This window comes from Onychostoma macrolepis, chromosome 09 (genome assembly GCF_012432095.1).
Source record: "Onychostoma macrolepis isolate SWU-2019 chromosome 09, ASM1243209v1, whole genome shotgun sequence".
NCBI classification, from domain to species: domain Eukaryota; kingdom Metazoa; phylum Chordata; class Actinopteri; order Cypriniformes; family Cyprinidae; genus Onychostoma; species Onychostoma macrolepis.
In genome coordinates this window covers 22838035-22859968 of record NC_081163.1, presented here as the reverse complement: position 1 = coordinate 22859968, position 21934 = coordinate 22838035, and the positions used below count along the sequence as shown (strand labels likewise).

Below are 21934 nucleotides of genomic sequence, written 5' to 3'. Positions count from 1 at the left end.
TGGGACAGACATCCAACAGAAGCCCTACACACAGAATTCTGCAAAATGATTCTAAAATTACAAAGGAGAACACCCAATAATGTATGTAGGGCAGAATTAGGCCGATTTCCATTGATTATAAATATACAAAAAAGATCCCTCAAATTCTGTATGCATCTAAAATCAAGTTCCACAGAATCACTACATTTTAAAGCACTACAAATCCAAGAACTGAACCCCGAAAAAAGTCCCCTAAGTCAGCTGGTTCTGAGACTTACTAACCTGACTAACTCTACTAACACTAACCAGTCTCAGACCAGCACTGCTTCTCAGCCAAACATCAAAATAAATCAAATTATCAAACAATCTAAAAATATATATCTGGAACATTGGGATCAAGAAACCAAAACACAAAGTAAATTACAACTCTATCGAACTATTAAATCAAAATATGAATTAGAAGAATATCTCCAGAGTGTCAAAGACACAAAGCAGAGACAGATCCTGACCAAGTACAGGACCAAGTACAGGCTCAGTGAGCACAGACACCGGCAGCCACAAAAAGAGTTGGTTACCCAGAGAGCAAAGAGTGTATGCTCACTGTAAGACAGGAGAGATCGAGACAGAGACACACTTCCTACTTCACTGTTACCAATTTAAATCAGAGACATATACATCAACAAATTCACAAACATTATAAAGAACTTTACAGCCATAACTGAAGAGGAACAAATAAAGATAATACTAGGAGAGGGACAGACAGCAGCACTGGCTGCGAGATACGTGTGGACATGCCACAGCCTGAGAGACAGCAGTTGAATGTACATAATGTGTGCAATATGTGTATTATGTCTGACCTCAGTGTGTTTCCCTACTGTCTACGACAGTGACCCTCAGCCTGTGTGTGTGTTTATATGTTAAACACTGTGGTATGAAATGTTCACCCAAGTTCTTATTTGTTAAACTGTTTATTTAAGTTTATATTGTTATAATGTTTTTATTCTATTATTTTGATCTTTTCATTGTTATTATATTTCTCCACATATATTTCAAGCTTTGGCGATATTGTATTTTTTACAGTCATGCCAATAAAGCAATTTTGAATTGAGAGAAGAGATCCAGTCTGGAGATGAGCAGGAACAGTTGAATTGAATGGCAGACATGGAGATCCAGATTTTTTGTTTGTTCATTTGTTTTTAATATTCAACAGAAGTTTTTTATATTCTTCTGTAGGCTATCTAAATGCAAAAATGTTCATAATTGTTTGAATAAAACAGACTACTGGGGGGAAAAAATCTGAATATATATCTTGTGATCATCTTGTGACTATTTTAACAAAAGCAACAGTAATATAATATTTGTAATAAGAATATATATATATATATATATAAAATATAGGTCAGTGGCCCTTGGCTTGGTATTGTTGGCAAAATTCGGCCCTCTGCGAAAACTAATTGAGGAAACCCTGGCCTAGGTAAATCAAGGTTGGACAGAAAAGAGTCAGGGTCACCATCAGCAGAAGAAGTATAGAGGTTAGAGTAAAAAGAGTGGAAGGCGATATTAATGCCCAGATTGGGATTTCACTGCTGAAATATTAGCAAACTTTTCACTGTTGCGTAATCTTAGAGCTAAAAGGTGGCTTGGTCTACTCCCTTGAAAAGAATAATTCTGCCTGGATATTTGAATCAGGAATTTTGCCTTGGATCTCAGTAATGAATTGAGTTCGGACCTAACCGCCATGATTTTACTGAGTGTATTGTCTGAGAAACAACGTTGATTATCTCTGGTCAGATTCTGGAGCTGTGATTCCAGTTCAACTATCTTTTTGTGTCGGTTTTTCTGAAGGAAAGAGGCATATGAAGTTATTCCTTATAAATCCTTTAACTGCATTCCAAAGTATTCGAGGATCATCCACTGAACCTTGGTTAATTTCAATAAACTCAGCAAATTTATTTCTGAATTGACTGCAAAAGTTTTCATCCTGTAACAATTTAGGGTTAAATCGCCATCTAGTGGCACGAGATGGCCGAGGGATCAAAGATAATCTGCACAAATTTCCATCATGATCCGACAGAGATAAGGAAGAGGTATCGGCATCACGAACAGCTGAAGATAAAGAAGTAGAAATGAAAATATAGTCAATTCGCGAATAGGATTTATGAGTAGCAGAAAAGAAAAGAAAACTTATTACACCTGCGTATATCCTCCTCTTTCAAATGGGATTATTGAACTAACACTATATCAATCTTTCTTCTTCGCAAAAAATCCAGAAAACCTGTGCGTTTGTAAGGGCCATTTAGGCCATTAATATTACAACTCAGAATATTAAGGTCAGTCATAGGTATTGAACAGAATTACTGCATAATAAGACAAAATACAAGTTTGAAAAAAAACAAGTTGAGTCTACCATTAAACCACCCTCCACCCTTCCCGTCACTGTTCAAAAAAACAAACACATTCCCATGAACTTTGGGAGATCAAACCAAGAACAAACCTTGATCTGCCAGCATCCCTTAATATGATCCGTGGCGTCAACAAAAACCTGCACATTACTGAAACACCAACATTGGCCCCATAATCACATATTGACTAGATAGTATCTTTATAAAAAAAAAAAAGAAAGAGAGATAAAGAATACAACTAAAACAAATACAATAACATCATAATCAGTAAGCGATACTGTATGCACAATGAAAGCTTCTAGTAACTATGAATTAAGAAGTGAACATTGAAGTGAACAGTGAAAGAGACAGTCACCCAACCATTTAGAGCATCTCTTCTCCGATTAGACAGCAAATGTCCAGCTGAAGCTCACTGAGAGTTGGTGGATGAATGGGATCTGAGAAAAACTCTTGCTTCTTCTGGGGAGTATAGCATTTTAGGTTCACCTTGATTGAGAATGACCTTCAGCGTTGCAGGATAAAGAAGAAAATTCTGGATGCCAGCTTCTCTCATTTCCTTCCTAATTGGTGCAAATGCACTACTACTTTTTGCGGTGACCGGAGAAAAATCTTGAAAGAAAGACAGCGTTGCTCCGTCGGATGTTTTCACCGAGGCGTGAAGTTTGGCGGCCCGCAGAATGAGCTCCCTGTCCGTGTACCGTAACAGTTTAAAGATGAAAACCTGTGGTTTAGCGTGATCTGAGGAGAGTCTTGTGTACACGCGATGCGCTCACTCCACTTCAATCTCTTTACCCGCCAGAGACGGAAGCCACGTCGGTAACAATCTTTTCAAAAAGCCCATAGGGTCGTCCTTTTCGGAACCTTCAGGCAATCCGACCAGATGCAGATTGCTGCGCCTATTACGATCCTGTAAGTCCACAACCTGTTGCTCGAGCGCAGCTACTCGACTATCGTGATCTGCAACAACTTTCTTTTGCTCTCTCATCTCCCCTGTAAGAAGATCCAATTTAGAGCATAGCGACTGAACAACTGACATGTGAGAAGCGAACTCGTTCCGCATCGCCGTCAGCTTGGTTCTTAGAATGTCCTCAAAGTGTGTACCAGTGTTCGCTATCTTGTCCATCATATCACTTGGATTTCTTCTTCATTGGAGAAGCCGACGGAGACAACTCCTGCTGTTTCCGATTGTATGCCATCAGGGAAAGTATTATTAATGAATAAAACTTAAAATAAAATGAAAAAAATCAGCAAAAAGGGCCCAGACGTACGGAGCTCTACTCAAGTGCGACTAGGTTCATGAGCACGTCACGTGACTTCCTATCTGATTTGTTAAAACGTTTCCATTTACATAAATGTGTCTTCACAAAACGGACATAAATCCAGTCTTCAATTTCTGTGCTATATGCAAATTTAACGGAGTTCACGTCAATGAAAGCAACAGATATGCAATCCATTTTATGCTATTTTATTCATCATCAGCTAATTTCAAGATCAAAGACCGCAACAGGAGAGGGCGTGGCATCAGCACTGCAAAGATGATTGTGTTAAAGTCCGTGTAAAGAGAATTCTGAGAATAGTTTCTAAACACATTACAAATGTTAGAAATGTATTGCTGAAACACATTACAAAGACTCTGAACTATGTAGTACTGAATTGTGGAGTTAAACCGTTAAACAGTTTTTCACCAATTCTGTGTTCAGGATTTTTTGGGCGGGGCTAAAACGGTGGCTCCTACCACTATAATAACTATGTTGAGAGATTAAGTTCTTAGTTTTTCTTTTTGCATGTCTAATGTTAGATATACAGATTCTAGGCAGGGACTGTTCTAGGTTAGATACCCAGGTCTTAGACATCAATATGTGGCAGAATACATACAATTTAAGCATTCACAATTCGCATCTAAAAACGCATGGAAACGCGAGCTGTACCACTTTCTCTTCTTTCAAAGCGCACCTGAGCTTGCGCTCTAGTGGTGTTTGCCGTTGCTAAGCAACCATGAGCCGCGCTCGCCTTGAAGACTAGAAGGTTTCAACTCACTGCAGCGCTGTCGCCATAGGCGTAAATCCCGGGGGGGACAGGACCCCCCCTATCTGAGGCTTGTCCCCCCTAAAAATATCATTACAAGTGACTGTGTATTGAAAATAATATAATGGACATATACTTAAAATAATTGTGTGATTAGTAAAACAAAATAAACGCAAAAAAACGTTTTAAATTCAGAAAATGTTTTGATTCCCCCCTCCCTTTCCTCACAGTGGTTTGGTCCACTGCCTGCTTTCCTTCTTTACCGATACACACACACGAGTCCGGTGAGAGAGAGCAAGTTAGTTATGTGTAAGTAGGCTGTTAAGTAGTGCTGGGCGGTATGACCAAAAATTTATATCATGGTATTTTTAAAAATTATACCGGTTTCACGGTATATAGCGGTATTTTTTTTTTTTCATGCATGACAGGGTGTTAACCACATTTTCTACTGATTGAGGGAGGAAAAACTGCAGTAGATTGACTTAGAATGCCCTATTTTACTGTCATGGTGAGCGAATATTGTAGAAAAATTCCACACTAAATAGTGACTAAACACGACCCATTAATACATGTTAACCAGGAGTCACTCTCATTTATAATCGCGACATCGTCTGATAAAATCAACATGCATCTAACGTTACACTAAAGAGCGGCTATGCAGCGCACTGCCTGCGTCTGAATAACAAAATAAAAAATAAACAAAACAAAAAAAGTGCATAATATTAACAGACAAACTATGCTCATATTTATAATTCCAAACAGTCAGTTAGTGGCAGGTGCTTGGAATACGCTGTTTTGTACTCATTTACTGATGAGTCTGCGGCGGTACGACTGCTGAATGCGGTGCTTCTCAGCCGCTCGCTGCACAGAACAGACGCCGAGAGAGGCGACACTGCGCCGGGAGAGTCAGACCTCACGCTCGCGGGGCAGCACTGGCGATATCTTCCAACTGAACCATAGCTAAGGTTTATCCAAAAATGTTGCTAGGTTTGTCAGTTTGTATATTCTATGGGGAAAAAGCCGCTAAAAGGGTCTAAAATTGCTAAATATAGCGCTAAAGTCGCGCTCGTGTGTGAGACGCGGGAGCTGATGGCAGCGGGCGGTGCATATTGTGGATGAGTTCTTCTGTGTCATCACGTTCTGCAGCTTCAGAACTTTCACGCTTAGTAAGACCAAAGACTTTAGGTAACACATACAGCTGTGTTCTTGCCACAATGCAATAGTGAAAAGAGACCCCTCTCAAACAGTTCCGAACGTTATTTATAATACCGGTATTGCGGTATTTTAAAAATTCATATCATAAGAAAAATAAACACCGGTATTCAGTATGAACCGGTATACCGCCCAGCACTATTTTATTCTCTTTAAACATCGAGTGAAATGATTCTTTATCTTTAATACAGATGATGCTGGATCATTAATAAATTAGTCATGACAAAAAAATTATGACATCCGATGTATTTTCTATGAGCGATTATAAGTTTGACAAGCTTAATATCATAGCTTGTCACCCACTACAACTAACACGGCGATAAGCCTGTGTGTGAACTGATATTAGGCTAATATTGTAGACCTATGTGTTGGGTTTGGTTCACTATGATGTTAAGTGACAGATCAGTGGGTTTAATGCGGTTGAATTAATGCGAAAGAGACGAAACCTAAAATACTATGGATGACGCAAAATAATAATTACAATATGACCGCGTGGTGAACCATGAACTCATATTTATACACGGTCTCCATGCTATGTACACACGCTGTGTACACATATCTATCCTTGCAAGTACAATTTTGGCTGTATTATTTGTGTCCCCTTCAAAAATTGCTCTTGAGAAATTTTACGTTTATTGTCCCCCCCTACTGTCAGATGAAATTTACGCCCCTGGCTGTCGCGCGTCTACAATTAAATAATGAACTTGCATGCTCAAACATGTATGGCTGTATAAATCCAATTAAGCTACTAGAGATAGCATCAGTAACATCCATTCAGGTTGTAGATGTATTTGGCAGTTGAGAGAGACTGCCGCTTTCCCGCGAGTGGGCGTGGTTTCAGCGCCGACAACGGACACGCCCCCAGCGTTTGAGAGCAGAGTCCTGCTTATTTTTCAAAGATTTTGATAACTATGGAGTCAATTTAATGCCGCATATATATGCAAAAGAAAATAAAGTTTTGCAAAAGAAAATGAAGTATTGCAAATAGAAAATAAGTTTTGCAAATAAAAATAAAGAATTGCAAAATAGATAAATAAAACAGAGCAAAAGCAATGATTTTGCAATACATATTTTCCATGGCCATATCTACTAATTTATTTGCAATGCAGCTTTTATTTTGCGTTTCAGTCAAGTTTGAGCTTGCGATACCGTTTTCCCTTTGCGCTTCACGTTTCTGCGCGTCTCACTTTGTGGCGCTGTTTTGACATGGGGGTGGAGTCAGGGGACGGGGGCGTGTCTAACAGGCCTGGGCATGCCTCCCTGGAAGTGACGTCATCGGCCCGAGACGCAGATCACAGCTGATCCAGGCACCGTCATTGAGCAGAGGCATGTGGGCGGATCGTTTCCTTTTATTCACTAGCTTTAAAACATGCATGTTTTCATTTTATTAACAAATGTATATGTGTATTAGCAGCGTTTGCTCAAGTTAAAGAAGTTGTTAATATGAACATCTGCTGTTTATTTCTCTCAAGGTGTGCACACTTTTATAGCATTAAAATGTGTATTGTTTCATCTGGTTAACTAAATGTGCATTAATAGTGCTTGTTTAAAATCTCTTAACCTGTGCACAGCGCTCTTTGTTTACATTAGTTCAGAGTTACTGCTAGTTTTAATGTAAAACTTCACAAACTATACATCATTAAAAAGGTCTAAGACTCAAGCTTCATATCCATCTCGACTTCGTTTTTCATTTACATAACTCCTGGCATAAATGACTGTCACTGGAAGTTTAAAAAAAAAAAAATGAAGCTCGAGTCTTTTTGGTTTAAATTTCTCGTGGCCAAGAGATATTAATGGGTAAACAAACCAGCGTGACCATAGCAACCTGGGATTATCAGAGATGTATTTATTAATATTTTATTTTTAATTAAGAAATTATACAAAAAAAAAATACATTATTAAATTATTATATTACCACCACAGGGTAATTTTACCCATGGCTGTTTTTCAAATAGGCTACATAATATATTTACAATTAAAAATATCCAAGTCTTACAGTCGTTGACTTTTACTAAAATTGTGTTATTTACAATCCCCTGTTTATTGTTTAAAAAATTGTTTAGATAAAACCAGAACAAAAATGGGGCATTTATACCTATAAGCGCCATCAGGACAAATTTACGCATAATTCCTGTCATTACGTTCAAATGAAGATGTTTTAGCTGTTTATTCCTCTACTCATAAATGTTCAAACTTTGGATTAAATATTAATTTGTGTTTGCAATTTTTTATCGTTTATGGTTCACTACTGTGTTGCTTATTTATTCCTGAAAAAAAAATCTGAATTATGATGTAATGAATAAAACAATTTTTATGATTACCCCAAGTTTATTGGTGTTGTTCTCTTATTCAAATGATAAATTATATAACTAAACAAATTAATTAATTAGGTGAAACTGTGCACTTGAGTCTGTCATTGTACATCCTTTGCAATGTGGTGAATTAGTATTGCTTATAATAGTCTATTTAGGGTGTTTTAGTAATTTAAATAACATGGGTTATCTTGAAACATTTTATTAGCTATAATATTACAACACCCAAATATGTATTTATTTCCTCGTAATTCTCGTCATTGCAGACTGGTTGATATTCATCATTAAGAAAAGTGATCAGTGTAACCTGCTTAAAAATAGCTGTGAACTTAAAACAACAGGACAAAAACATAACTGATGACTAAAAATAATAATTTTATGACTCTAGACATTGTGAAGACAGTGGCATAAATACAGTGAAATACTACGTTTTTAGCCATATCAAAACAGTAGTCATGGCATGGGTAAATTTGACCCGCTGGCGCTTTTAGGTATACAGCGACCTCTGGTGGTTGAAGTGTTAACCATAGGCTACGTACTAGACTGTATTGCGATGTAGACAACATTCGAATTAAGTTTATTATGAATAAATGTTACATAAAGTATAATAAAATAGGCCGACAAGAAAACATTTTTATCCATCCCACAAGTCTTGTAAGTCCATGTATTTTATTAGTATTGGTAATATTTTTATATTCGTTGTTATGTATTTGATTTATTTTCCCTTCATTTCGATCTCTTAACGTTCAGGGCTGTATAATAATAATAATAATAATAGCCTAATATACACATATATTACATAAAAAGACACGATCAACGGACTGTGGGATGGATACATATATTTGATCAGTCTCTGATAATCCCAGGTTGCTATGGTCACGCGGGTTTGTTTATGCATGATTAAACTCATGGCCACGACATACAGTATTATCATGTTCCCACGACTTAATATCTCGTGGCCACGACAAAACTAAACCAAAAATACTTTTTAATCTTTTTTTAAACTTCCAGTGCCAGTCATTTCTTAATTTATGCCAGGAGTTATGTAAATGAAAAACGAAGTCGAGATAGATATGAAGCTTGAGTCTTAGACCTTTTTAATGATGTATAGTTTATGAAGTTAATTGCATTCTTTTACATTAAAACTAGCAGTAACTCTGAACTAATGTAAACAAAGAGCTGTGCACAGGTTAAGAGATTTTAAACAAGCACTATTAATGCACATTTAGTTAACCAGATGAAACAATACACATTTTAATGCTATAAAAGTGTGCACACCTTGAGAGAAATAAACAGCAGATGTTCATATTAACAACTTCTTTAACTTGAGCAAACGCTGCTAATACACATATACATTTGTTAATAAAATGAAAACATGCATGTTTTAAAGCTAGTGAATAAAAGGAAACGATCTGCCCGCATGCCTCTGCTCAGTGACTGTGCCTGGATCAGCTGTGATCTGCGTCTCGGGCCGATGACGTCACTTCCAGGGAGGCATGCCCAGGCCTGTTGGACACGCCCCCGTCCCCTGACTCCACCCCCCATGTCAAAACAGCGCCACAAAGTGAGACGCGCAGAAACGTGAAGCGCAAAGGGAAAACGGTATCGCAAGCTCAAACTTGACTGAAACGCAAAATAAAAGCTGCATTGCAAATAAATTAGTAGATACGGCCATGGAAAATATGTATTGCAAAATCATTGCTTTTGCTCTGTTTTATTTATCTATTTTGCAATTCTTTATTTTTATTTGCAAAACTTATTTTCTTTTTGCAAAACTTATTTTCTTTTTGCAAAACTTATTTTCTTTTAGCAAAACTTATTTTCTTTTTGCAAAACTTTATTTTCTTTTGCATATATATTCGGCATTAAATTGACTCCATAGATAACTTATTTTAGTTACTTGGCGTTTTTTTTTTTAATCATTCAAATTCGGCTGGGTGGTTAATACATTTTTCTGTTGTGTGACAAACTCAGAACACATTTTAATATCACTTTACACGGACTTTAAATGTCTGCAACTTACTTTCAGTTTCATTTGTGACAGTTTGCTTGTCGGCTTGCTGAAGAGCTACTCAGCTACTCATCTGCGGCGATGCTTGTTGCCTTAGCGCTGTCATATATCTGACTTTAACATGCCATATAGCCTATAAAATGCTCTCACACGTTTATTGTTTAAATATTTTGGGAGGAGTAGCTTTCCTGTAGCTCAAATAGTAGAGCATGGCGCTAGCAACGCCAAGATCATGGGTTCGATTCCCAGGGAAAGCAAGAGCTGATAAAATGTAAAAACTGTAACTTGAATGCAATGTAAGTCGCTTTGGATAAAAGCGTCTGCTAAATGCATAAATGTAAATGTAAATGTAAATGTAATGTAAAATTTGCATTTGTGGTTTCAACAAACAGATGCATTTACACTTGTCCAGTTTCGTCTGGCCCAGACCACCTCCTGAAGCGGTTTGAGCGATCGGATTTAAATGCATCTCGAAAGCGTTTCGGAGGGCAATTACACCTGGTCTTTTCATGATCGGATAGCTATCTGATCAGAGAAAACAGATGAAGTGACCAGGAGTAAACAGGCCCTTAATGAACAATAAAACACTGCAATGTATGTGTTTGTGTAGTGTGACACTAACCTGTGTGGAGCACAGGGGACGTCTGTAACGTGGTTGATGGTAGAGTGGGTTGTGATTTGAAGCGCTCTCTCTCCAAAGTTGATACAGGAGTCAAGAAGTGATTCTGATTCCAGCCATCCTGCTCAAACACACGAAGAAATAAACACACAGACAGCCCTGATGTGGAGCAGCTGTAGCCTTACTGTGCTGCTGCTCACCTTCTTATAGATGGTGCGCAGGTCTCTGTACTGCCACAGCATGTTCAACACCTGAGCGGCCGCCTTCACCACCTTCATAGAGTATCTGCTGCGAACGCATGTGCAAAACATACAAAATGTGCAGAGCGGTGGAGCTGAGAACCACTGATTTAGACAAATGAAGATGGAGAAAGTATATGTGTGCACTGGTGAAGTATCGAATGACTACATAAAAGATGAACAAGCATTAAGGTTTATTTGTTTAGTATTCATAGCAGTCGCTTACCTTTCTCCTCTGCCCTTGGTGATGTTGACGAGTTTTTCAATGCCACCCGCATCTGCCAGGGCTTTAGCATTCTCCATGTTTCTTCTGGTGACCTCATGCAGCGTGCAACAGATTGCTGCCACTGTATCATCTGACAGCTGTGTAGTGTTTCCCCCCGGCAAACGGTTCACCAGGTCCCGCATGGCATATTTCCCTGAGACACAACCAACATCAATCATCACGCTAACACAATTAGGATTATCGAGCTTCTTTATAGTGGAACTGCAAACTGCATGTGTAAAACTCAGAGAAGAATTATTTTCGTGGCAGCTCTGTTAATGAAAATATGAATATATCTTAACAGATAAGTCTGAGCTGGACGATGACATTTTGTTTAATTGTTTCCTCTTTTTAGAGCTGCTTTAAAGCAGAATTTAATTTTGTTTGTATTATTGACACTATTTTCATGTGTAAGGCTGTGAAGCTTCTTTGACACAATCTGTATTGTATAAAGCACTATAATAGTAAAGGTGATAAGACATATATTATGTAAAATAAAATGTAAAATATCATGAGTAAAATATTACAGGTTTATTTGGTAACGGCACTCTCACCGATCAGTTCTTTATTTCTCACATCCAGGGCCATGTTTCTGAGTGCTGTGGCAATGGAGCACACCACTCTGTCGTTATCCATGCGCAGTAACTCCACCAGAATGGGCAAACCTTTCTCCTTACGGACCGCTGCGCGAATATACGCTGCAAACTACAGACACATTCAGATTAACACACATTCAAAGGCAGGATTAACTTTAATTAAAATTCTTATAACTCTAATGCCATATTACATTACAATATGTATATGAATGACAATTTGCAATTTGACATTTAGCACTTTCCCCCAAATGCATATATATAATACAGACTGAATATATCAATCAATGAAAATGTTTGTCAAAAAAAACTAAACCTAAATATTACATGATTTATTTTATAAATGTTTACAAAACAAGCAACACTATAACCAACATCTAGACACAGTTTTATGCTATTTTAGCAATAAACATCAAAAAGACATCTCTAAATAAAAATTTCTCAGAGTAAAAAAAAAAAAAAAAAAAAAGAGGGTAACTGCAAGCTTATCTCACACAATGTGACTTCTTAGTTGTGACTTTTTTTTATTTATAACCTCACAATGTGACTTTATATCTGGCAATTGTGACCTTATTTCATTTTATGTTTACTGCTGTTCATTTAAAACAAGTCAAAACAAGTATATGGACACAGACTGTACCCTAAATATGCCTTTAGGATTTTAATTTTTTTTAAGCTTTTTTACTAGCTTCCATCACAAGCCTACAAACTGTCTTAGACTGTAACACTTGGTCCTCTGTGGGCTGTAGAATTCAATTACACACCTTCCAGTTTCCTGCGGAGAGATTCTGGAGTGACCCGGCAGAGCCCTCTAGTGTGGCTGGGTTTGAGCTCTCAGCTAACAGGGTAAGATAGGGCTTCACTACAGATGGGTGCCACAACATTTCAGCACCTTTAGGAGACTTTGAGAAACCAGGGATCGGCCCAACACCATCCCACTAAGAGAAATTAAAAAACATACAGGAGTTATCAGTTGACTTAAAGAGACCATTCACCCACCAAAAAATAAATAAATAAATAAATAAATCGTTCCAAAACTGTATGACTTTGCAACAAAAAGATAATTTTTTTTTTTTTTTGAGAAATATCTGTTTTTTTTTTGTCCATATAATATAAGTCAATGGGCTTCAAAGTTATTTGGTTCCCAACACTCTTTAAAATATCTTCATTGATGTTGCGAAAAAGAAAGAAATGCATACTTTAACACCAGCATATGAAGTGAGATTAAACAATCATACATAACTCTTACACTACCATTCAGAAGAATACGCCTGTACACATGAAGCACAAGCAATGTATTTACATGCAGACAAGACAACATGAACACAAACACACGCACAAACAAACAAACACACACACGTTTGTTTTTGTGAAAAGTGGGGACATCCCATAGGCGTAATGGTTTTTATACTGTACAAACTATATGTGCTATTGCCCTACACCAACCCTACACCTAAACCTACAAGGTGTTGTCAAAAGTACCAACCACGATACCAGATGCTGTTGAGCGGATTCTTAAACAGCGCTGATTGGTCATTGTGTTCACGCGCTCAACAGATAAGTCTGTGATTGGCTTCAATGATCATCGCTTCACGCTCTTCACCCAGAGCCATAGAGAGAGAGAGTTACGACAACTCCGTTGACTCCAATGGACCTTTTTTTCTTCTTTTTTTACAGCAATGGCGGATCATGGAGCCGCTCAATAGTTCCTGGAAGTTCATACTATCAGCGCCATAGAGATGCAGCAGAAGAGACTGCTGTGATGAAATTTGAAAAGGTAAGACATTTATAGGACAAAATTGTATATTATCAGCAAAGCTAATCAAATTACCTTGTGCATTAAAACAGATTATTATTAGATTATTCCTCACTTAATTAGTAGATTTACGGGATGCTATTCATTCTCTTCAGGCAGTTTAATTAGTGGTTGTGCAATTAAGGCTTTTAAACGTGATTTCTGCTGCTGGGAAGTTATTTAATAGATTTAGATTTATTGCAAAGGATGATGATGGACCTAAGTGAGAATAAAAAAAAGTTTAAAATAGGCGAGCAGTTTTCGTTTCAGAATCATGCTAGGCTAAATTTCCAAAAAATTATTATATACCACTACTATTTTATAGAAGTAATCACAATAAACCTGTACTGTATTACTGTATTTTATACTTAAATGTCTTAGCTACTGTAGAAGCACTGTGTTGAAGGAGCAGATGCCACAGGACTGAAATGTGATGGAGCATCACTTAACCATTTCTCCTGTGTTTTTCTCCTTCTCTATCTGGCTCAGAACAAGAACCACCTGAAGACTCCCGGTAATGAGATATCACCCTCACAATGAGTCTCTTCACTGGGTTTGGCAAGTCTTTCCGTTTTCTTTGTGAAAAAGTGCTAGTTCCCAAGCATGATTACATCATATTTTGTTGGTGTAATCTATAGATTGCTTCTGCTGACTATATCCAGCCTCTCATGAAGACTTCAGATGACCAGCACCTGTGAAGAGATGACGCCCTTGAGAGGACTTCAGATAAAGCTGACTCTGACTCTGAATAAACATACAAAACTACTAAATTTTCCTTTCATTGTAATCAACATGATCAAATCATGTAACCATTGCTTTAATTTGTTCATTGTTTCTGAACACATTACATTACATTACTTAACTGCATGATTTGTATAGCCTAATTTTAGAACATTTCTGCCATATGAACATTACTTTGACACAGTTACACCTGTTAACAGAACTCTTATTTGTAATGTATAAACATCCATTTTCTGTAAATCTGCTTTGAAACAATGTTTATAATAAAAAGTGCTATACAAATAAATGTGAATTGAACAAAACTTGATGCAACATTTTTTCTCCTCATGGAAACCATACATTCACACTCCTTTCTGTGAGTCACTGGAGCACTCCCATGCAGCACAGCAAACTTTAGTGGAGACTGTTCAAGGACAGCATGCTTTATAGTATGTAAATAAGTGCATAACAAAAGTTAACATACATAAAATATATGATTAAATGGGTAAAAATGTTTTAAGTTATTTTAAATTTGAATATACTACAAATATATATTTATATATTAATGATGGAGGGGTGCACAAGAATCAAAAACATTAAAAGAGATTAATTCCCACTTAATCTTAAAATATCTTCACTTATTTGGAATGAATTTTCAAAGACAACAAACTTAACATTTACCATGAGATTAATAAAACGACAATGAACATTAAGATGTGATTGCACTTGACTAACATACAAGTTGTTAGAAAACAGACACACACACACACACATACATAAATATATTTATACAGAGAGGCTGAAGTTACCTTGGTAAAAGACCACAATGTCGTTTATATAGCAAACATGGACTTTTACCATGGTAACGTCAGCCTAAAATATGTTAACATGGCAGGTAAGGATAGCTGACCGCATAAATCCTCAAATATTAGCGGATTTTATCTTTTAAAAGCAACACTGATACAGCTACATATACTACGTATACATTATTTTATAAATAATGTAATTAAATTATTTTATTGTCTACTAATTACCAAAAATCGCAGTTCTGTCTCTCTAATTCAGTGGTTCTCAACCCACGGCCCGCCGCAAATGTGGCCCACAATGCTGAAAATAATTAAGTATAGTTTTACAATTCATATTTTATTTTTTAAATGTTTTAAACAAATAAAAGTTAAAACAAGATTTTTTTTTGGTCATATAAAATAATTTTGGTGATCATGTACTGTTTTCAGACATGCGCAGTACTGAAGCAAATATGAACATGCAATTACACAGTTAACGCACACTATTACAAGCGCGCTCTGGCAGATTTAAAACAGTCATCAATTAACGATCAAAATGGACAAATTTGTTATTAGAGGAGAAAAAAGATGCGAGGAAAATACTAATGAAGGAACACATGCAAACAAGAAGAGTCGCAGCGTCAGCAGTGAAGGTAGGAGAGTGCTTGAAGAATGGAAGAATCAGTTTGCTGTCAACGAACGAGATGGACAGCCTTTCTGCTTGATCTGTAGTGAAATACTGGGTGTATGCAAAACTTACAATGTCAAAAGACATTTCGATACCACCCTTGCAACCTCTGACCAGAAATATCCACCTGGATCTCAGGAAAGAGCTCTCAAGATAGCTAGTCTTGAAAAAAAATGCCATTGCTGAACAGAATACAATGCCAGCTAGCTTAAAAGTGTCTCAGGCCGTGACATTAGCAACGTTCAAAATTTCCTGGCTCCTTGCCAAACACGGCAAACCATTCAGTAATGGGGAGCTAGTTAAGAACTGTTTTCTGGAATCACAATGTCTGTTTGATGATTTGAGCAACAAGAGCGAGATAATTCGCAGGATAAAAAGTTTACAGCTCAGCAATGACACAGTTACTCGTCTAATTTCTGAAATGTCTGAGAATTTGACAGAACAACTAAAAACTAAGCTAGCCACTGCTTCAGCACTCAGTTTGGCAGCGGATGAATCGACAGACATCGGAGACGTTGCTCAGCTTTGCATTTGGGTGAGATGTGTGAAATCAGAGACTTTTGAGGTTACAGAAGATTTATTGGGGTTGAAATCGCTTCATGAACGAACAAGGGGTGAGGACATTCATAGAGCACTTAGTGAAGCATGCAAAGACATGAATATACCGGCATCCTCAGTTGTCTCCATCACTACTGACGGTGCGCCCTCAATGACAGGAAAACACAAGGGTCTCGTTGCTGAAATGCGAAAAATCTCCCCTGACTTGTTGGCATTTCACTGTATTGTGCATCAGCAAGCACTATGCAGCAAGTTAGATTTAGATTTAGTCATTTTGCAGACGCTTTTATCCAAAGCGACTTACAATTGGGGAATACATAAAGCGATTCATCTTGAAGAGGCAATCAGACAGACGAAGTGCTTGCAACACCAAGTCTCAGGCATTGTTCAAATAAATACAAACTACCAAAGGAAGGAATAAGTAAAGATAATTTTTTTTTTAAGTTAGTTGATGGATATTTCGTGGAGATTATGGGCACCGTGGTCAAGGTGGTCAACTTCATTCGAGCGCGACCTCTAATGCACAGCCGTTTTATTGTGTTGTTGGACGAACTGGACAGTGCCTACGGAGACCTCATTCTTCACCTTGAAGTGAGATGGCTAAGTCGGGGAAAAGTCTTGCATCGCTTTCTGGCTGTACTCCCCGAGATAGTTAACTTTCTTAATGACATCGGTGAGGAAGAACGATTTCCAGTCTTGAGAGACAATGAGTGGAAAACAAACGTTGCTTTTCTTGCAGACGTCACAGCTCACCTAAACAAGCTGAACCTGCAACTTCAAGGTGACGGAAAACATGTTGATGACCTGTTGGGCTGTGTTGAGAGTTTCAAAATGAAGCTAGGACTGTACACTGCACAACTGAAAGATGCGTATGATGATGTACTGGACATACAACAGAGAGAACGATTCGTTAAAACTGTCAATCAAATGCAGGAAAAATTCAACACTCGTTTTTCTGATTTGGAGAAAATAAAATCTGCAGGGCATTTCATCAGAGAGCCATTCACTTTCCCTGTGGAAAAAATCAAGGACTTGGCTGCAACTTTCGGTTTGCCCCGCTGCACACTTGAAGATGAACTGATGGATGTTCAGGGAATAGGACACAGCCATAAAAAAAAAAAAAGTCACCCTCAGTTGCAGAAATGTGGCGAAACATCTGGACAAAACCTCAGATTATTAAGTTCAAAAGTGCTTTCCATCTTTGGATCTACATACATTTGCGAACACACATTTTCTGCAATGACGCGCATCAAGTCACGTTTCCGTGCGCGTCTTACAGACTCCAACTTACAGTCGCAACTTCATTGTGCTGTTACTCCTTTTGAGCCGAATTTCACCAAACTGGTCTGCTCCCGATAACATCAGGTGTCCCATTAATGGTACGTAGAATTATACTCTAATAATAATAATAATAATAAATCTAATTGTAATCATTTAGATACCTTGATATCTGGTTAGTTTGCATTGGTGACATCATATGTAAATGATATGCGGCCCGTGAGACTTGAAATTGGACATAGTGCGGCCCACTGAAAAAAAAGTTTGAGAACCACTGCTCTAACTCAATGCATTCCAATTGCCCGCTATAAACTTCCTGGAACTATTGAGGTCTACGTGAATCACATGACGATCGAGCATTTTGAACTTCCGTTGTCGCAACTCTGTCTCTCTATGGCTCTGTCTTCACCGAGCACTTCATTGATCATTGAAGCCAATCACAGACTTATCTGTTGAGCGCGTGAACACAATGACCAATCAGCGCTGTTTAAGAATCCGCTCAACAGCGCTCAAATCTTAGCGGGAAATGGACTTTAAAATTTCAGTACCGAATGGTATTGCGGTCGGTACTTTTGACAACACTAAAACCTACCCCTTACAGGAAACTTTGTGCCATTTCAGATTTTCAATACACTCCATTCTGTATGATTTATAAGCGTTTTGAAAAGTGGGGACATGGGGTAATATCCTGAAAAGTCACCTTCTCCTTGTAATACCTATGTCATAGCCTTGTCATTATACAAATTTATGTCCTCATTTGTCACAAAAACGCGCACACATACACACACACACACACACACACACAGGACTTAAGACTGCATGCTTGTTTTTAAGAATTGAATTAGTTATTTAAGTTATTTGCCTTCTAGTTTAAAAGTTTTTGTAGGGGTTTTATGAAGTAATGAGATGAAGTCATCAGATTATTAGAAAAGTAATTCGTAAATCATTTTGGTACTATTTTGATACTGTAAAGGAGTTACTTTAAAGTGCTGTTAAACCCTCTTTGTTGATGTAATGGTGTTAGTCTCACCTGTTCTTCGAGTAAATTATTATTTTTTCTCCTCTTCCTCCCCCAGCAGCTGTAATCCGCCTCTTTTCTGGGTGACCCCATTAACTCATCAAGCTCCTGATTGGCTGTCAGCCAGGAGGGTGACATTTCCAGCTCCAGCCGATAGGAGAGATTCCGCAGGATGCAAATACAGTTTTCCACAATCTGAAGGAGAGACAGCCTTCACTAACTTAACATGATTGTGTGACGAAGCGTGAGTTTATGTGATTGAGTGAGTATGTGTGTGTTCTGGTGCATACCTTGCTGTCAAAATCGGAGGTGCTGACACAGGTTTTGATGACGTACAGTAGCGAGTCCACGAGTCCCTCGCAGGAGCGCATATATTTTCTGGCTTCTTCTCCAGCTGAACTCAGGTTCCTGTGGCAACACAAAGTCACTGCACAGTCATTCAGAAACAGAATTACAGCTCTGATTTGATTTATTAGTAGACAGTTTAATTTTGAGGTCATGGAAAACACTTTTGGTGAACAAGAAAGCACTTTTCAGCTGCTCTAAGTGCTTTAACTTACAGCAAATTGGTAATACTCTTTAAACTACTCTTTAATAGTGCAGTCAAAATTACCATGTTAACGCATTCATTTTTCCAGTTTAACAACGTTTAAAATATGTAACGCAGTTAATGCAGGGGCGGGGCTAGGGTTGGCCACCCTACTCACAACTGCAGAAACATGCGCCTTGTTGCTAGGAGACGCATGACAAATGAAAACATACGTGTTCTAAAATCGGCTGAAAATATCAAACATGTTTGATATCCTCCGACTGGATAGAATCAAAGTCTGAAGCTAAAAAAAAAAAAAAATCGGACTCTGTGACCATCAAACACTACGCGATTTTCTGTGGAATCTGTCAGCTGTAATCTGCAGACTGGCTCCGACTTTCCTCAACTAGCATCAACTTGTTCAGACTGTAAAATCGGGGGAAAATTGGGAAAAATATGCATATACATGCTAGGGTGGTTTGTCCACGAATTAAAGGGAGAAAAGTAATTTTTATGTGCATTCTATAGAGTCTATTTTCTCCTGTGACATTTGTTGCTTATGTGGCCACCCATTCCCATGGCATCTCTTTGATATCCCAGGGAAGGTGTCACTAGCCTCCTGGCTAATGTTAGAAGACACTTGGCACTTGGCATTAACATGCGATCACCGTGATCCGATCAAGCAGATCGGATCATCAGTCAATCAGAACACAACATCAGCTGACTTCTATATCTGGATAACCGATCAGATCTGTCTTTCCCGCACAATATTTAATTAAGTCTGCAGAGAATGAATTTGATTCATCTGTGAGGGCGAGGGTTTACAACCCCCAGCTGGCATGATCCACAGGGTTATTCTGCTAGACAATATGATAGACAGGTGTGTGCCTTTCCAAATCAAGTCCAACAGATGGAATCTGTCACAGGTTAACTCCTACCAACTTCAAGATGATTCAGATAAATGAAAATGCTCCTGAGCTATCAAAGGAAACGGTCAGAATATATGTGACCATGGACCACAAGACCAGTCTTAAGTCGCTGGGATATATTTGTAGCTATAACCAAAAATACATTGTATGAGTCAAAATTATCAGTTTTTTTTAATGCCAAAAATCAGAATCAGAATTAGCTTTATTCGCCAGGTGTGCGCAAACACACGAGCAATTTGTTGTGTTTTTTTAAGGTGCTCCTGATACATACATACATACATACATACATACATACATACATACATACATACATACATACATACATACATATACATACATACATACATACATACATACATACATACATACATACATATACATACATACATACATACATACATACATACATACATACATACATACATACATACATACATACATACATACATGACATGAGAACAGGAAAAAAAAAAAACACATTTAAATAGTAAGACTTAACAATAGATACTACTACTACTACTACTACTAATAATCTGTATGAATCTGGAACAGTAGATTTATGCACAGATTTGTGCACTATTTACTTTATATACAGCTGTATAAATAAACAGATATGTATATGTATTTACATAATACTTGAGAAAGAGGCAATAATTAAAGATGGAGAATGAATTACAGAATGAGGTAATGGCATGGGGGAAAAAACTGTTTTTATGCCTAGATGTTCTAGTGCACAGAGATCTGTAGCGTCTGGCTGAAGGGAGAAGTGCAAACAGGTTGTGTCCGGGGTGAGAGGGGTCTTTGATGATGTTACATGCCCGTTTCTTCACTCTGGAGTTGTACAAGTCCTGAAGGCTGGGCAGGTGCACACCAATGATCTTTTCTGCTGTCCTAACAGTCCGTTGAAGTCTTCTTAAATCTGATTTGCTGGCTGACCCAAACCAGACAGGTATAGAGGAGCACAGAACCGACTCAATAACAGCTGAATAAAACTGTTTCAGCAGCTCCTGTGGCAGGTTGAACTTTTTCAGCTGACGAAGGAAGTACAACCTCTGCTGGGCCTTTTTCATGATGGAGTCAATGTGATTGTCCCACTTCAGGTCCTGAGAGATGGTTGTGCCCAGGAACCTGAATGACTCCACTGCAGCCACAGTGCTGTTCATGATGGTGAGTGGGGGGAGAGCAGGGGGGTTTCTCCTGAAGTCCACTATCATCTCCACAGTTTTGAGCGTGTTTAGCTCCAGGTTGTTGTGACTGCACCAGACAGCCAGCTGCTCAACCTCTTGTCTGTAAGCAGACTCGTCGCCGTCCTGGATGAGGCCGATGACTGTAGTGTCATCTGCAAACTTCAGGAGTTTGACAGAGGGGTCTTTAGAGGTGCAGTCATTTGTGTAGAGGGAGAAGAGTAGTGGGGAGAGAACGCAGCCCTGAGGAGCTCTAGTGCTGATGGTGCGGGTGCTGGATGTGTGTTTTCCCAGCCTCACTAGCTGCTGCCTGTCTGTCAGGAAGCTGGTAATCCACTGACAGATGGAGGTGGGTACAGAGAGCTGTGTCAGTTTGTTCTGAAGGGTGTCCGGGATGATGGTATTGAAAGCGGAGCTGAAGTCCACAAACAAGATCCTCGCATAAGTCCCTGGTTTGTCCAGATGTTGCAGGATGTAGTGCAGTCCCATATTAACTGCATCATCCACAGATCTGTTTGCTCGGTAAGCAAACTGTAGGGGGTCCAGCAAGGGTCCAGTAATGTCCTTCAGGTGGGCCAACACCAGTCTCTCAAATGACTTCATGACCACAGATGTTAAAGCAACAGGTCTGTAGTCATTAAGTCCTGTGATTTTTGGTTTCTTGGGTACAGGGATGATGGTGGAACATTTGAAGCAGGAGGGGACTTCACACAGCTCTAGTGATCTGTTCAATATCAATGTGAAGATGGATGATAGCTGGACAGCACAGGCTTTGAGGCAGGCTGGAGAGACA

The 21934-nt window shown here is 38.4% G+C and overlaps 1 protein-coding gene across 20 annotated transcripts in view; it reads right to left on the bottom strand.

The window, feature by feature from the left end:
* Positions 1 to 21934, bottom strand: part of LOC131546961 (plakophilin-4-like) — a 180248-nt gene that overhangs the window by 18562 nt on the left and 139752 nt on the right. For 18 of the 20 annotated variants that reach the window (XM_058787113.1, XM_058787121.1, XM_058787122.1 and 15 more), the window contains 7 exons: positions 18790 to 18907; positions 18512 to 18694; positions 12422 to 12595; positions 11619 to 11769; positions 11026 to 11218; positions 10761 to 10848; positions 10564 to 10681 (listed from right to left, as the gene is read on the bottom strand). In XM_058787113.1, the coding sequence (XP_058643096.1) occupies positions 10564 to 10681; positions 10761 to 10848; positions 11026 to 11218; positions 11619 to 11769; positions 12422 to 12595; positions 18512 to 18694; positions 18790 to 18907 (1025 nt within the window). Of the gene's footprint in view, positions 1 to 10563; positions 10682 to 10760; positions 10905 to 11025; positions 11219 to 11618; positions 11770 to 12421; positions 12596 to 18511; positions 18695 to 18789; positions 18908 to 21934 lie in introns of those variants that run through there. The other 2 variants (XM_058787109.1, XR_009272815.1) reach the window with 2 other exon arrangements.